General features: G+C 40.3%; 1 protein-coding gene across 1 annotated transcript in view; it reads right to left on the bottom strand.

Moving 5' to 3' along the window:
- Positions 1 to 18,370, bottom strand: part of LOC123657664 (collagen alpha chain CG42342) — a 36,511-nt gene extending 18,141 nt beyond the window's left edge. Inside the window, exon 1 of the mRNA XM_045593185.1 lies at positions 18,181 to 18,370. Coding sequence (XP_045449141.1) covers positions 18,181 to 18,370 — 190 coding nt within the window. The remainder of the gene's footprint in view (positions 1 to 18,180) is intronic.
- Positions 18,371 to 18,885: the final 515 nt, after the last annotated feature.

Below are 18,885 nucleotides of genomic sequence, written 5' to 3'. Positions count from 1 at the left end.
ATCGGTAGACCCAGTAAAAAGTTATTGCGGATTTTCAAGAGTTTCCCTCGATTTCTCTGGGATCCCATCATCAGATCCTGGTTTCCTTATGATGAAACTAAACTAGGGATATCTCTTTTCCAACAACAAAAATAATTATCAAAATCGGTACATCCAGTAGAAAGTTATGCGGTATAATACAAGGTAGGTCGACGAAAAAAGCGTCAAGTAAAAACGCATTATTAGATATAACTCGAAAAGTAGTTGTTAGATCTCAAATAAATTTAAATGGGACCAATTGACACACACCACCTTTCGATTAAAAAAAAATTGTCGAAATCGGTCCACACGGTCAAAAGTTCTGATGTAACATACATAAAAAAAATACAGTCGAATTGAGAACCTCCTCCTTTTTTGGAAGTCGGTTAAAAAAGAAAAAAAATACAGTCGAATTGAGAACCTCCTCCTTTTTTGGAAGTCAGTTAAAAAGAAAGAGAGAGAGAGAGAGAGAGAGAGAGAGAGAGAGAGAGAGATGACCCGCTGCGGCCGGCGGTGCCGCGCGGCAGCGGCTCCTCTAATTGAGTTAGTCCCGCTTAAGCGTCATCTCGGTTCATACTTCAGAAAGTAATCTTGTTTTTCTCGAAGGACCCTCGAAGTGCGTAATGAAAATATTGTATTCGAAATCGTCAGAGTACAAGAGTTTTGTATACGGAATGAGAATATCCGCCGGTACAGTTACAATTTGCATGCAGTAAGTTAGCGTTACCGGCGTCCGAAGTACTCGGGAATTTGTTTATAGACGTTTTATTCACAAAAATTATGACATACTAGCTGTGCCCGCGGCTTCGCCCGCGTTGAAATTAGTGTGTCACAAAGTTTTCCCGGCGAATTTCCAGTGAAACTCTCATCAAAATCGGCTTAGCCGTTCCGTAAACCTTCCTCTTTCCAATGGTGGAGCCCTCTCTCCAATGGTGAAACCGCATGAAAATTCGTTCAGTAGATTTTGAGCGAATCGATCACATACACTTTTGGGGACTTTGTTTTATAATACACTAACTGTTGCCTGCGACTACGTCCGCGTGGTTATGAAGATATGCATTCCTATTAAGATGTTTAACGCAAATTATTTTTTTACTTCAGTCACTTGAATGCTTATCAAACTGAGTAACTTTTTAAAGGGCACAATTTAGTATAATTTTAATAGTTATTTTTATAAAACCTCTATACACCACATTTTTAGTTTTATTTTCAGGTTGTATATATTTCATACAAACTATCAACCCCAATTAAACCCCCTTAGCGGTGGAATATCGTAAAATCCGTTCTTAGCGGACGTCTGCTAACTACAATCTACCTCCCTGCCAAATTTTGTCTTTGTCCAACCTGGATGGATGGACCATCCGGCGGTTTTTGAGTTCTCGTGATGAGTTAGTGACCTTTCTCTTTTACATATATAGATTACGATGCATTATTTGGACACCTCCTCACCATCTATAGAGCATATATTTTAAATTTCAAGTCTCTTACTTTAAAAACATAAGACTTTCATACAAACTTCCGACCCCCGTTTTAGCCCCCTTAGGGGTCGATTTTTGTAAAATCAGTTCTTAGCAGATGTCTACGCCCTATAAGGAACCTACCTGCCAAATTTCAAGTTTGTAGGTGTTATAGTTTCGGAGATTTCGTGATGAGTGAGTAAACCTACTATCCCCCGTTTTAACCCCAAAGGGGAGTTGATTTCTAAAGATACATTATTTGGGCACATTTTCATCATTTATAGAGCATACATTTTAAATTTCCTGAGTGAGTGACCTTTCGCTTTTATATCACTCACTCACTTCAGCCTATCGCAGTCCACTGCTGGACATAGGCCTCCCCAAGTTCGCGCCACACATCCCGGTCTTCCGCAATCCTCATCCAGCCTACACCGGCAATCTTACGTAGATCGTCGGTCCAACGGGCCGGAGGACGTCCCACACTGCGTTTGCCAAGACGCGGTCTCCACTCTAGGACCCGTCTACTCCAACGGCCATCGGTCCTGCGACACAGATGACCAGCCCACTGCCACTTCAACTTGCTAATTCTGTGGGCTATGTCGGTTACTTTCGTTCTCTCGCGGATAGTCTCATTTCTAATCCTGTCTTTGAGAGAGACCCCAAGCATAGCCCGTTCCATTGCACGTTGAGCGACTTTAAACTTGTGGACCAGTCCCTTGGTCAGTGTCCACGTCTCGGCTCCGTATGTTAACACAGGCAGGACGCATTGCTCGAAAACTTTTGTCTTCAAGCATTGCGGAATCTTCGAAGTGAAGACTCGACGGAGTCTGCCAAACGCCGCCCAGCCCAACCGAATCCTCCTATCGGCCTCCTTCTCGAAGTTGTTGCGGCCTAGTTGGATAGTATGGCCTAGGTAAATATAATCCTGAACAACTTCGAGAAGGGTACCATCGACCGATACCGGTATCGGTATGACTTGGTTGTTAAACATAACTTTCGTCTTATCCAAGTTCATACAGAGACCGACACGTCGGGAGGACTCGTTTAGGCCGGCCAGCATTTGGCCTAACTCATCCAGCGTCTCCGCAAAGATGACAATATCGTCGGCGAAACGAAGCTGAGAGATGAATTCACCGTTGACGTTGATGCCCCGTTCCCCCAATCCAAGGTCTTAAAAACATCCTCTAGCGCAGTGGTAAACAGTTTCGGTGATATTACATCCCCCTGTCTTACCCCGCGCCGGAGGGAAATAGGTCTTGTTCTTTGGTCATTGACATGAACGGTCATCGTCGCCGCGTCGTACATAGATTTTAGTACCTCGATGTATCGCCAGTCGATATGACATCTCTGCAGAGAGTCCAGGACAGCCCAGGTCTCGACGGAGTCGAAGGCTTTCTCGTAGTCCACAAATGCCATACACAGCGGTTGATTATATTCTTCCGTCTTTTGGATAATCTGCCGAACAGTATGGATGTGGTCCACGGTGCTGTAGCCATTTCGAAACCCAGCCTGCTCTGGTGGTTGGAATTCGTCGAGTCTTCTGGCGAGACGATTCGTAACAACCCTCGAAAACAGCTTATAGACGTGGCTCAGAAGTGAGATCGGTCTGTAATTCTTTAACAGAGACTTATCGCCTCTCTTAAAGAACAGCACCACCACACTCCTGGACCACGCCTCCGGCGTGGTACCTCGGTGGATGACGGCGTTAAATAGTCTTGCCAAGGCTTTCAGGACAGGTCGCCCTGCGGCTTTAAGGAGTTCAGTGGTAACTCCGTCATCCCCCGGGGCCCTCCCGTTTTTAAGCTGCCCGAGCGCTGCACCAATCTCATCCTCTTCGAAGTCCGGGATACACTCCGAATAATGGCGCAACAATGGTGCCCGTGGATCTTCGGTGTCCCAAGTCGCAGGCTTGCGTGCGCTCGACGAGTACAGCTGTCCATAAAAATTCTCAACCTCTTCTCGGACCTGAGGGCGAGAGCAGACGGTTCTGCCATCTGCTGTTTTAAGCTTCGCAAGAAGGCTTCTCCCCAATGGTCTTTGGAAAACTTTGGACCCCCTATTCTGCTCAATCAGAGTAGCAACCTCTCTCGTATTTGAGCAGCGGAGGTCTCGGCGAATAATTTTCCGTACCCTCTTGGAAAGAGCCCTCTGTTCTGGCGAAGCAGCCGGCAACTCGCGCCTCTGCCGCATCAGATCCAAGGCTTCGGGAGAAAGTTTGGACTGCTTCGTTGGCTTTGTTGGTGGAAAGTGCCTGCGACCCAGTGTACACACCGTCTTCACCACGTTGTCGGTTATCTCGTCCACGTCGCTAGTAGTTTCCAGCGAATCGAATCGGTTTTGGAGTTCCAACTGAAACTGCTCGGAGCCACATAGTATTTGGGGCAGCGTAGGTCGGAGAGTAGATTTCATCAAGCGGGTCTGCTCCTTTCGGAGACATATATTCAGAGTGCCCCGTACTAGCCGGTGGTCGCTGCCGGTGTTAAACCTGTTAACCACTGAGACATCTCTGAATATATGCCTTTTATCCGCTATGATGAAATCTATCTCGTTCCTCGTCACAGTATCGGGGCTTTGCCATGTCCACCTCCTTTGGGGCTTCTTCTCAAAAAATGAGTTCATCAAGAAGAGCCCCTCCGATTCGAGGAAGTTGACAAGCGTCTGCCCCCTGTGATTCCTGTGCCCCAATCCGTGTGGTCCGATGCTCGATCCGTCGCGGCCTTGTACTCCCACTTTAGCGTTGAAGTCTCCCATAACAACGCTGTAGAAGGTCGAAGTAGTGCCATGTATGGCCCTTGTAATATCTTCATACAAGGCTTCGACTTCATCGTCAGAGTGTGCCGAGGTCGGCGCATATACCTGTATCACTTTCAGGGAGTACCTGTCGGTGAGCTTAAGTACAAGGTACGCTACCCGGGTCGACACACTACTGACTTCCACAACGTTGTTAGTGAGAGTCTTGTGAACCAGAAAACCGACGCCACCTTGGGAAAGCCCATCACCTTCACGGAAGTATAACAAGTGCCCGGAGTCCAGGATCATCGTGTCCTCTCCCTCTCTTCGGACTTCAGACAACCCCAGTATGCTCCACTTAATGTGACTAAGTTCTACCTCAAGTTCGGTGAGGTGATGGTCCAACCGTAGCGTGCGTCCATTATACGTAGCCAGGAATATTTTTCTATGGCAGCCTCCCGTACCCCGGTGATTCTTAGCACCCTCTACCCCACCGTTACCACGGCCGCTGCCGTAGCCGGGAATAGTGGGGCTGCCGGGAACTGAGGGCCTTATTTTTAGGTTCGAACTCATGGGGGTTTTTGCCCATAGTCACCACGCTGGGCAGGCGGGTTGGTGACCGCAGGGCTGACTTTGTCGCACCGAAGACGCTGCTGCCCGTCCTCGGTCTGTGCATTTAAAAAGCCAGCAGTTGGATGGCTATCCCGCCATCGGTCGGCCTTTTAAGTTCCAAGGTGGTAGTGGAACTGTGCTATCCCTTAGTCGCCTCTTACGACACCCACGGGAAGAGATGGGGTGGCTAAATTCTTTAGTGCCGTAACCACACGGCACTAAAGAATTAAATTAATTAATCGCTTTTATATATATTATAGATTATAGATTATAGATATAGATTTACACACATTTGTTTCTAATTTAAAATAAGAATTACTCTTTAACATTTATATTTTTAGATTTCATTTTAGATTCAGGCTACGACATCACTACACAATAGGTATGATTTTGAGTAATAGTACAAGTAGTTCATGTAGTTCACATCTATATCGATGGAATCCCTCCCTCGACATCGAATATTTGAAAGTCAAAAGTATTTTTATTATAAAATTAACACAAGTTCATATTTCGCTTCTATCGCGCGGTCAATAAAGACCTCTATTTGATAATGACGCAATAAAAATAAATCTAAAGTCGGTCGAATACGAATTACGTGCTCGTATTAAAAAGCTATTAAGGAAGCTGTAATTAAGGCCAAAATATAACATAATTTAGTAAAATATTAAATTATTGAGTAATTTGAGAGGGTAAGATGTTGAGCAATTTAGTTTTTTCACCCCCGAGGTGCTTAATAACAGATTACCCGCGTTCCGACGACCGACACACTGCGACGCGTAATGATGGGGTAGCGATGGGGTAACGATGGGGTAACGCCTTCTCGCCGCACTTTAATACGAAATTAATATAACCCAACACCGAACAACATTATCTCCGGAATTATAGATAAAAAGCCAACATTAGAGTTTTAAACGTATTAGACTGTGTTATGCCCACGGGTCTTGCGTATTCGATTCGTCTGTGTGTCATTACGACTGCAATACGATGACGGTGGCTTCGAACAACGATTATGTCGCAAGACAAAATGTTTACCAGTTTATGACTCTAAATATAACACATATTTGTATACGTACATTGATCTCGATCTGTTCGACGAAGTCGCGAACAAAACTATCGTGACCGTACACATTGAGAAACATTTTGAGGGGAATAAGCAATAGTCATTAAGATACAAACATTTGTCTCCACTCCGATAGTATCGGAAACATTTAGAGCACAATACCATTAAACAATTTCCTTAATAGCAATTAAAACTGGCGCGCGGTGTTATTGAACAAACTTGTCTTTAGTCAGTACATTACGAGGCAGTAAAGCCGGAGCGCGAGGAAGGCTCAATTTAGTCGCAGACAGTAAAAGTTGCTCCGGAGCCACGGCGATGCGCTGCATCATAATGTGCAGCGCTGTAACATCGCTGCATTGTGCTGTTCTCAAAGTAGATGATTAAAATTGCAAATAAGAATATACTTACGGAGTTCGTTCAGATATTCAAACGGTAACGTTATTTGTATATGACAATAATTGAGAGAGAAAATTTTATTAATTTCAGTATCCTTTCCTCGGGTTATTATTGTTAATAATGTTTCAGCTGCGGACATTACGTCTGTTTAATAACCGTTGACATCGGGGAACAAATTTGTTCCTGTCCTTACAATGGTTAATTTGCATATTTTGAATGATATCGGCAAATAACAAAAATAAAATATACTGGATAATGAAGCAAATAGCAGAATTTTCATCCAATAAACGTGTTTGATGTTCGATCTTTACAAATAACATTAATTGTAAAACATAATATGATTCCATGAATAAGACTTTTAATAAGAAATTTCAACTGCTTTTCTGCTCCAGCCTGTAATATCCCACTACTGGGCATAGGCCTCTTTCCCCATATAGGAGAAGGATCAGAGCTTAATCCACCACGCTGCTCCCATGCGGGTTGGCGGATATATTTCCTACTATGAGTAACGATCGCAATCAGGTGTACATGATAACAACCGGGACCGACGGCTTAACGTGCTCTCCGAGGCACGGTGGGGAGACCCACAAGGACTGCACAAACACCCAGATCACGACAAACTCCTGTATGGCCAATACAAATGTTTGTCATGTGCGGGGATCAAACCCGCAGCCATCAGCGCAACGCAGCGTCTTCTTTTGACTGCTCTGCGAACCATTAATGCTTAAAATTTGATATTAGCAAGGCTACTGAATAAAAGTAAATTTTATATATATTGTAGCATCGAGAGAAAGAATGAAGACCCTGCTTCGTTTTTAATGTCAGTTTAAACTTTATAAGCACCAGTTTTGTTTGTGTTGCATGTGTTTGAAATGAATCAAGCACAAGAATATCCTTGTCCGGCGTACTTTACGGCGCGGGTTAATTTGAGCGCTGCGCGAGTGTCGGCCGGTCGCGAGTGCGGAGTGTCGCGCGGAGTGTTGCGAGTGTCTGTGAGTGTCTGCGCGTGTCTCGAGCGCTCTCAATCCACGGTTTTATTTCCGCTTTGTTTTCGCAAACGACGTCGTGCATTTCTTGAAGATCTCTCAAGTCAATTGACACACTTTGTTGCCGTTCCGTCTGCTTTTATTAAGTTCCAATCCTTCCCCTACGTGGAGAAAGTGGCCCATAGCCCACTCAGGCCTAAACTAGCAGTGGGATGACGCATGCATGCGAATGCAGGTGGTTTTCACTCGTTCGATGCGATGCATTGAACGTTATTAGATTTTCAACATGTCCAGTTAATGAAATTTAACCGAGTTACAAGCACTCGTATGTGAAATATGAAATAGCTCCACAACAGAAGAGCCGTGTGAATGGGATGATAGCAGCGCAGTCTCGCTGACAGGCGTCGAGTGGGCAATTAATAGTGTTGTTTAATGTCAGATTGCTATCAGCCGGAAGAATATTCGTAAACGTTGTGATTATGTACGAGCTGTGACTCCAACTGTTTGAATGTATCGCTCCAGCTTATATGAAATTAAATTAAAAAATGGCGTGAGGGGTCGATGGACCCCGGTTAGAACGAAGTTCACGTTTGCCATACAATCATAATTTATATTGTAAAATATCAAGTTAACAGAGTTCAGTTGAAAAAATTATAATAAAATATTTTTTAAAATAATGATTATATTTCTAAATAATGATTTAAAAAGTTTTACTCTTCATTTAATTTAAATTGCCCGCGCATTATCTTCGACTTAATACGGTATAGGAATTGTATAAGTTTTATTTTATTAATTACAATTTGTTAATTTTAGAAATAAACATTAATTATTATTTATTATAAAAATAAACAATAGTTAAGATATATTATGTAATTATCATTTTCAATCAGTGATAATTGGTTTGAGGCAGTACTAGTTACGGCAGTCAGTACTTCCCTAGTCGGACTGCTTCAGATTTTGAACAGGATATATGCTCTGTGCCCGACCTCGGTTGATTTATCATTATAAGAGATATGGAAAATTTCAAAATATTTTATGTTTTAATTCTGTAACGAGCGCTGGCCGTATATCGCGACAGTAAATGCTTCTATTATGAAACGTGTAAAACATTAAGTCGGTGTCCGAGCGCGATAAAGTCATCGCTTATTTATTGCCACTTACAAGAAGACACCCTCTCGTGTATCACGAGCTTCTACCAGCTTTCACTGTGACAGTGATAACGAGAAATGAAATACTCGCAGGTGGCAGAGCGCTGGCGCCGGGAGACGTCCGCCTTAGCGTTTTTAATTCTGTTTGAAATATTATAGTATATGTGCAAATAAGTTTCATAATACGCAGTAATATTGTATGTCCGGTTGAAATTACATCACACAGACGCGTCTAACGTTACAACTGACATTCCTGTTTCTGACTCCAACACATTGTACAAAACGGATGAGAATAACATATCATCGAATATATATATATCGAAATATTTGAATGGCACATGAGGAATTGAAACTGTATTTAACAATATTTCGATAATAATTTTCATTTGTATAAAAATAAAGTAGAAAAAAAAGAAATAATAAAACGTTAACATCTCGATCGGACACATGATTTACGAGGATGATATGATAAATTAGATCAGCGCGACGAAGTGGGGTCCGACCCTAAGAGATCCTCTCGCTCGATGCCTCACGACGCGCTTACTTGGACCGCGAATTATGAATCGCAAGGATGATCCGGAGCGAAAGACCGACGCAGGCGGGTATTTAAACTATTGTAGGACCACGATAAGCACACCTCGCAACCTTAGAATGTATTTTGAATTAGAACAAAATGTTGACAATTTTTCATTTAATTGCATTTTTGACTGTCTGTTAGATATCTAGTACACTCGTTACTATACGAATTTATTCATTTGGATGCGCTGGGCGTTACTCACATATACGAGTACAGTTGCTTTGATCAATCAACTACGGAGAGCATCGGAACAAGGACGAGTCCCGCGGTCGTTCATTAAGGAGTGTACTTTCAGACAGCGCGGCTCCACTGTTACGCGTGATATCTTTAGCGACTTGTAATTGGAGCGTAGGCTATTATCAAGGCACTACTGAATGCTTTATCACAAAAAATCACAACTTAATAACTAAAGACACAAGTTTGTGAATATTTTTATATTGGAAATCTTTTTATATTGTTATACACACAAAAAAAAAAAACGTTTGAATCCAATAAAGTAATGATTATTAGCCTTAACCATCGTCAACCTATGTTGTTGCACTAATTTCTATATAATTTAGTACAACAATAGACACATCATATTCGTGGGTAAGCGGAAAAACTCACTGCGTATGACATGAGCCCATTACACTCGCGATAAAAGCGTTACAGTAATGGATCGGAAATGAAAACAAAAGTTCCAATACTTTTCCACCGGGGCGTCCCGTTGCGGGCTCTGTTGACAAATGCAAGTCATTCCGCGCGAGCCGAGTAATTGAGCTTCCTTGTAGCTTCCTAGCAGCTTGCACTCCAAGCGCACTCGTTACGTTTGCGACGCCACTTTGCCTCTGAATGGGGCTTATAATTGAACCGCTTCGAGAATTGTTGTTCAACAGAATTTTTTCAAGTACATGCTATAATTGAATGTTTGCTTTTTAATTATTATTTTTTAACCGACTTCCAAAAAAGGAGGAGGTTCTCAATTCGACTGTATTTTTTTTTTTTTTTTTTTTTTTTTTTTTTTTTTTTAATGTATGTTACATCAGAACTTTTGAGCAGGTAGACCGATTTCGACAAATTTTGTTTTATTCGAAAGGTGGTGTGTGCCAATTGGTCCCATTTAAATTTATTTGAGATCTAACAACTACTTTTCGAGTTATATCTAATAATGCGTTTTTACTTGACGCTGTTTTCGTCGACCTACGTTGTATTATACCGCATAACTTTCTACTGGATGTACCGATTTTGATAATTCTTTTTTTGTTGGAAAGGGGATATCCCTAGTTTGATACCATGATAAGGAAACCAGGATCTGATGATGGGATCCCAGAGAAATCGAGGGAAACTCTCGTAAATCCGCAATAACTTTTTACTGGGTGTACCGATTTTGATAATTTTTAATTTAATCGAAAGCTGATATTTATCATGTGGTCACATATAAATTTTATCGAGATCTGATAACTACTTTTTGAGTAATCTTTGATAACGCGTAGTTTCTTGACTATTTTTTCGTCGATCTACGTTGTATTACTTGTCGATGTAATTGAAGTCGGTTTTTTTTTCGTTTGCGAGCAAACACAATTATTTTAAATATTGAACGTGTGTGTGTGTGATGTGTTCCTTAAAACGAGGGCCTAATATTTATTTGTAATGCGTTTTACGATTTCGTATCGACGACCCGTGCTTGAGCAACATTAATCTCTTGGGAATAAATTTACTCAGGTGACCTACGACCCGATGTAAGATTCTACTGCCTGGAGATGTAAAGTTCCATACATACGTGAGGACGGAGCCTGAGGTCAGAGCAGGCGAGGGTTCATTAGCAGAATCACTAGATCTGCACGACGTGACTGATGTATTTATTTATTTATTTATTGGATAATCCAACAGTTGATACATAGCTTATTTTAGTTAAAGTATAATATAACAATTACTAGAACCAAAATAGGATTACACAGTTTTGTAAATATATTATTTAACAAATTAGAAGACATCTCGTATTATGATCGTTTATAAAAATTAAATTATGAATCTAATTGAGTATTTGTGTGTGTTTGTATGTGTGTGTGTGTGTGTGTGTGTGTGCGTGCGTGTGTGTGTGTGTGTGTGTGTGTGTGTGTATGTGTGTGCGTGCGTGTGTTTTAATTAATTACATCTTTACTTTTGAGTGCTTTCTTAAAATTGTTTTTGTCATGTTGAACAAATCTATTTCCGAATAAAACTCATTATATGTGATGACTATACGGCTGAGGATAGAATTACGTGCATAGTTTGTATGTACTTTAGGTGCATAAAATAGTTCTGTGTGACGGGTACGACGATTGGGCACTTTAAAATATAAAGCACTGACTAAGTCGTTACAATCAATATGTCCAGCCAGTATATCGTATAACATAAACACATCACATTGCCGACGCCTGATTTCTAAAGCTTCCATTTTATAATATTTACAGGTTTCTGTATAATTTTTATATTCTCTAAAATCTACAAAACACAGAAACTTTAGAAAATGTTTTTGTATCGCTTCTAGTTTATCTTTATACTTTGCATAATTTGGTGACCATATGCTACAGCAGTACTCCAAAACACTTCGAACGTATGAAAAATATAACATTTTTATGGAATCAACATCAGTAAATGTTTTGCATACACGTTTAATATAGCCTAATTGTTTATAAGCTTTGTCAGTTATAATTTCTATATGTTCTGACATCAGTAATTTATGATCTAACTGAATTCCAAGATCTCTCACAGAATTTATCTTTTCAATAGGATTATTATCAATGTAGTAGACAAATTCAATATTTTTTGCTTTCCTTGAAAATGTTATATTTACTGTTTTTTTAATGTTAACGAATATTTTATTTTCTTTATAGAAATTGGAAAGATTATTTAGGTCATGCTGCAATTCCACACAGTCCGAAATTTTACTTATAGCCTTATAGATTTTCTTATCGTCTGCAAATAGTAAGAAGCGAGAATATTTGAAACATCTATATATGTCGTATAAATAGGCGTTGTATAGTAATGGGCCCAGAAGAGAACCCTGCGGGACACCTGAGGTTGCGTGTACAAAATCACTACGAGCGCTGCCCATGACAACAGCTTGCTGTCTTTTTGATATATACGAACAAAACCATCTATGTAAATCACCCTTGATTCCGAGGGCTTGAAGCTTTTGTAATAGAATTACATGATCTACCCGGTCAAACGCCTTCTGAAAATCAGTGTATATCACATCTACTTGTTGTTTTTTATCCATAGCCATATGAACAAAATTGGTAAAAACAGCTAGATTTGTTTGTGTTGATCGCTTAAGCATGAAGCCATGCTGCTCTAATGGGATGGATTTATGGATAGTAGGCGCAATCGCATTGTAAATCAGTCGTTCAAAAATCTTGCTTATAGTATTCAATATTGAAATAGGCCTGTAATTTTCTATTTTATGTCTTGCTCCTGCTTTATGGATTGGTATTATTAGTGCTTCTTTCCATTGGGTTGGAAAGGCACGAAATTCATTGACAGATTTGTCAAAAATGATTGATAGTGGGGCTGCTAGGTTATTTGCACATTTTACAAAGAATATAGCTGGTATTCTGTCAGTTCCTGCTCCCTTATTTATGTCTAGAGATTTAAGTATTTTGAGAACTAGTCCCTCATTTACATTAAGATTACTTTAAGAGATGTATTTTAATAAACAATTGTATGGTAATTATAACCGTAGGAACAATAAGATTTACCGTTATTTTAAAAGCTTTATCAAAGAATAATGATATTTTTTTGCTGGTTTAATTAAGTATCAATAATGTAGTTCGTAGGTAACTGCCATGATGCCTGTAACATAGTTAATTAAAATATGACTGGATACAGGAACACGCGTGTTTTTAGACTTATTGAACATCGTGGTCGGTGTCGCTGATATTCGCGAAGTGTTCCAGTGAGACATACACCTAATGGGTCGCGCTAACAGATTGTCTACGTGTCGCTCCGTTATTCTCTGCCAAGACTTATGACGCTCGATGCTCGTTTGCTTGCTTGTCCGTGACCGGCTGCCACTACCCGCAGTTATTGAACAGTGTTGTTCCGGAATGTTCACTCATATATATTTCAGACAATGGTTTATTAAAAACAATTCGTGACACTTGTTGATATTGTCTCCAATAATCTCGCAGCAGAAGTCTAACAATGTGTGTTGTGAAATACGAAAATTGAACGCGGGTTTCTGGTTTTCATCGTTATTATTAATTTCTTGCTCTAGCTACAAGTCAGGGAAACGTGAGTGAGTATTACGCCACGCCGCCACATGGCCGCCGCGTAACTGGATTAGAAACGATCTCCGCGGCGAGATATGACAATAGTCTTACATTTATGTACTCAGTTATTTTGCTGCCTCTTGCAATAATAATTTTAGTTAGATTGTATTTTTGTCACTACATTTTCCTAGTAGCAAACGTAAATTATAATTTACAACTAAAACAGATAATTATAAGTCTCAAAACCAACCGCCATATTTTAGTGTTTATTTCCTGCTTTGCATCTATTATAATAATTATTGTCTTGGTTGTTGGAATTTGATTGAATTAGCATGAAATTATCTTTGCTGGTTAGCGTTTGATCACACTCAGTCGTACTATACATACAATGAGGTATTATAAACCTATCGTAATATCGCAGGCTCCTTGCATTACTTCCTCAAGGCACCGCCCGCGGCTCCCTGCGAGCTCGTCACTGTACGGCAGCGGGCGAGCGGAGCCGCGGGTCACGGCTGTGCGCCTTCACCGGCCACCCTCGTGTCTTCGTATTGATTAAAAACTAACTAAGCGAGAGGACAGCAACTCGATTAACAACATTTGAGACTATACGCTGACGTACTTAAACCGATTTCCAGAGACGTGGTTCTCGGTTCGGCTGGATGTATTTTGTTTGTGGTGTCTCCACAGATTGTGAATGGAATTTAATGATTTTTCTTCGTTAGTGTTGTACCAGTTATAACTTAAATTTTAAACCTGAGTTCATATCGAGCCCAAAAAAGCCATAACATCACTGGCAATTAATGTAATTATGTGATATGAGGTCAACTATTATGTAATAATCATTTTACAAATAATCATCGTCTAACGGCCGTTTTCAATAATCGACCTATCTCTGGTTTTGTTTACTAGAGCGATAGGTTTTTCTCACAATTTTTCTCGAGATTACGACAAAATTCTATCTCTAGTTACCAAATTCAGAGACAGAAAGAGTATTGAAACTGGCCACTCCTCAGTTGCTCGTCTGATGCCAAGAGACGGGGACTGGGAAAAATAGACAATCTTGCAAGAAACGTTCCATCTCTTATTGTTAGTCCAAAATACATTACAGGCTGCAAGTTCTTATGGGCGGCGGATTACATTTGTGCACTTGAGCGCCAGTTGTTTACTAAATGAAAAGAATAACAACAAAAGAGTTAGGTCACTGACGTGGTTCAAAAACCGTTGTTTAATTCTGGTTCAGTTACACGCAGTGAGAGGTAATCTAGGAACGTTACACTCCGGCGACGCCGTGTAGCTCAGCGTGACGTCAAGCGGCGCGCTCGTCACCTGCCGTACTGCAACGCGTCACGTCACGCGAGGGGCAAGTACACTATTCGCTGAAACGGTCGTTTTACTATTATACATTTATATTCACAAATTTGAAATAACTTATTATCGTCAACGTGACAATATCTACATCATTACAATCATAAATATTCCCGCTGTAATTGTTAAATCCAGCAAAGTTTAGGTAAAGATTTATTTACGTAATTGAAACAAAAAGAATCAGTTAAAATGGAATCAGTGAAGGTATTTACTAAGATAATGAGAATGATGCGCTAGCGAAGACAAACTCCGAGTTAGAAGCGTTAGATAATGGCCCGCATCTCATCTGCGAGCGAAACATCAATAGCAAGCGGCCGCGTCTACTCGGGCGCTGGAACTTCTGCTGACAGCATAATTATGACTGTTCTTTGATGTAGATGAGTGACAGAGGTGACGAGATTAAGGGAAATTCAAAAAAATGTTTGTGATTTTCTAATAATTCGCAAAAGAGCTGTGTAATCTGAAAGAGGACAAAAAATTTGTCCAGCCTATGTACTTATTTTATTTATTAGAAGAAACTAATTTAATCACCACCACAAGTACTGTAAATGTTCAGAAATCTAAAACATTTTTTAAAACTAATCAAATAATTTGAATATAGTACTCGTTACGAGGATCAAGGGTGACGGTAAAATACTATTCAATACAACGCAGACGCTATTATATTATCGAATTATAATGATAAATATCTCAACGAAACGGTTAGCCGAGCTAATCTCACGATTAAGCCGCTTTCATTCAATTACGTCGATCCAAATAATCAATTACAGCGGTGTATCTCGTGAGATATTCAAATTCATTCAGAGAAAACTTGTAATGTGGAGTTTAGCTTGAATAAATTTGAATGGCATTAATGAAACTCGAACCCGGGGCGAGGTCGCCGCGTAGATCAGCGCTGGACACGTTGAGCGACGTTAACACAGTGTTTTGCTGTTAGTGGGTGACACTCCATTACACCGGCGACGCTGTAATGACCACAGCTGACGTGTCCGCGCACGACAACGTCTGGTATGACAACGGGCTCGGCAGGCATTTCTTCTAAATGCCGTTATGTTTTACGAAAACGCAAATTTCATTGCATTTATTTTACTGTATGAGAAGTATGAGAAATGGTATCTAGGTGACTTACAATTATTACATATTGTAACAATTTGTTAACAAAATTTTCTTGATATGTAATCAGTATATTTTTGGACTTAATGATGTCTTTAGTCTTTGTTTTCAGTACGTATCTACGATTGGTCTCGTCGCTTAGTCTATTCCGAGTCTAAGTTCCGTGATACGTCACGCGATGCACAAGTCTCGTGTGTCGCGTAGCCGTAAATGATTGAGTGTCCGATCTCTCCACCGACCATACACACACACACACACACACACACACACACACACACACACAGCCTAGTAACCAGACTTGATTTGTTGATACACCTCATCCTGATCAGTCAGTCTATGCTAAGCGAGATCTTGGTCTGCGCCGTTCGTTTTGCCTATTTCGTAAATCAGAACGTCGACCAGCTAAATGGGCACAAGACAGACATACCTGATGTCTTCAGTGCCGAATAGCCGGCTGTAGCGACAAATTCAATCGTAAGTTGAACATGTCTCGTAGGACGAATTTATTGCTTGGCTTAGTAATTTATTGTCCGTTTCATTGTTATTACTGTTCCATTAAAACAAATATCAAACAAATCAAATGCAGACAGAACACGCTTGCCTTTATATAAATAAACGTATGCGTGGAATAATGTTTTGAACTATTATTTTAGGAATAAATAACAAAATCATAAAATTACCAAACGTAAATACCGACATTACTATCTATCTGCTTAAAAGGATAACAAACAAAAGTAATTTTTTAACTTGACATTGTCTAATAAATCGATGAACGCCGGCTGCATGGACGAAAAAGGATGACTCCTTGTCCCATCACACTATTTGTCCCGTTACGCTCATTGTACGCTTGCGCCGCATCTATCTCTCTCCCACTCGATTAGCCTAGGCGTCCGAGGAGATGTTTTGTTATTACGTTGTCACGTTAAACTATCGTCCGTAAACCAACTTTGCAGACAACCATTTTTTTTTAACCGACTTCCAAAAAAGGAGGAGGTTCTCAATTCGACTGTATTTTTTTTTTTTTTTTTTTATGTATGTTACATCAGAACTTTTGACCGGGTAAACCGATTTCGACAAATTTTGTTTTAATCGAAAGGTGGTGTGTGCCAATTGGTCCCATTTAAATTTATTTGAAATCTAACAACTACTTTTCGAGTTATATCTAATAATGCGTTTTTACTTGACGCTTTTTTCGTCGACCTACGTTGTATTATACCGCATAACTTTCTACTGGATGTACCGATTTTGATAATTCTTTTTTTGTTGGAAAGGAGATAATGCTAGTTTGGTACCGTGATAAGGAAATCAGGATCTGATGATGAAATCTCGGAGAAATCGAGGGAAACTCTTGAAAATCCGTAATAACTTTTTACTGGGTGTACCGATTTTGATAATTTTTAATTTAATCAAAAGCTGATGTTTATCATGTGGTCACATATAAATTTTATCGAGATTTGATAACTACTTTTTGAGTAATCTTTGATAACGCGTAGTTGCTTGACTATTTTTTCGTCGATCTACGTTGTATTACTTGTCGATGTAATTGAAGTCGGTTTTTTTTTTCGTTTGCGAGCAAACACAATTATTGTTATTTCTACTACACACACTACGTACACATACTACGTACTCTTTTCAACGCTACGGATTTCGTCTCCGTTATAACATTGGGTAAGATTTTTATAGACTCTGTTAGACACTTCAGCCTACCGTAGTCCACTACTGGACATAGGCCTCCACAAGTTCGCGCCAAATATGGCGTGAACTCATGTGTGTTGCCCATAGTCACCACGCTGGGCAGGCGAGTTGGTGATCGCAGGGCTGGATTTGTCGGATCGAAGACGCTGCTGCCCCTCTACAGCCTGTATATTTCAAGGCCAGCAGTTGGATGGTTATCCCGCCATTGGTCGGCTTTTTAAGTTCTAAGGTGGTAGTGGAACTGTGTTATCCCTCGGTTGCTTCTTACAATACCCACGCGTTACGACACCTACGGGAAGAGAGGAGGTGGCTATATTCTTTACTGCCGTGACCACACAGCACAGACTCTGTTAATAATGTTTTTATTAGGAAAATATTAATAAACTAGAAACGTGATTCATGATTGCTTGAATATTCAAAACATTTAAATTGTAACGATGATTTATTGTTGCATTTCTTACTTATATACCTATACACATAAATAAAATTGAAGTGTCTGCTTTTGATTTCAACATCTTCAGTTTTTTAAAGTTTTTATATAACTTGTAATGTATGTAAGTATGTGTGTTTGTTAGGGCGGAATCTTGCAACTTAATTTTAAAGCAGCTAGTACGATAGTAAATTCTCATATTAATAGCAACGAATTGGATTAACCTCAATGCGTCAAACAATTGTAACAAAATGCCTCGTCAGTTCTGTGACAGGCGAAGATGCAAATATGTAATCGAGAAAAGAATCTGTAACAACAATGAGCTAAGCAATTACTATGAGTATTGCAACTGTTCAAATACGTGTCGCTGTGTTGTCGCTGCGTGGGCGGTGGTCCGCCCCGCGCATCAGACTCGCGCCGGTGACGGTGACGAGGCGGTTTGTGACACGATGTAAATGATCTGCACCTGACGAGATGTTCCTGATGAGGTCTCGAGAGTTAGAGGCCCCCACGGTCGTGTGTGCCGCGTATATCGCGCGGGTGTCGCACATTATCATGACAATGCGTTCGGCTTGAGTCGATGCGAGCGCAAATAAACGTCTGCGTTTGACATTTGCACCCGCTCCACTTCGCCGTAATTTTATGTATGGAACGAATTTTAGATTTATTAATTCATGACGTTCGCGGAACGTTATTAACATATTTAAATAAAGTTCTCGTTTTTCTGGAATAGTTTTAGACGCGTAATGCTCATATGGGTGATGAATATTCACTGCCCGAGTGAGAACGAGTTGCTATATTCGTTTCCTATATAATTATACTAGCGGAAATTGATGGCATTTAAAAAGAGGGGTTAAAATAGTGTTTAATCCTTATATTACAACCTCTATGTATAATTACACCCATTGTTCACCTTGTGTACGCTAGACCAACCAGACGCTCTCAGAGTTCCTTCTCGACCACGCTTCATGCGTAGGTATTTATATGCGTATAATACGACCGAATCGAGAACCTCCACCTTTTTTGAAGTCGGTTCTAAATGAAGATATTTTAATCAAACTTGCGA

Source organism: Melitaea cinxia, chromosome 11 (assembly GCF_905220565.1).
Source record: "Melitaea cinxia chromosome 11, ilMelCinx1.1, whole genome shotgun sequence".
Taxonomy (NCBI): domain Eukaryota; kingdom Metazoa; phylum Arthropoda; class Insecta; order Lepidoptera; family Nymphalidae; genus Melitaea; species Melitaea cinxia.
The sequence above is the reverse complement of the archived record's forward strand: the minus strand, read 5'-3'. Positions and strand labels throughout refer to the sequence as shown.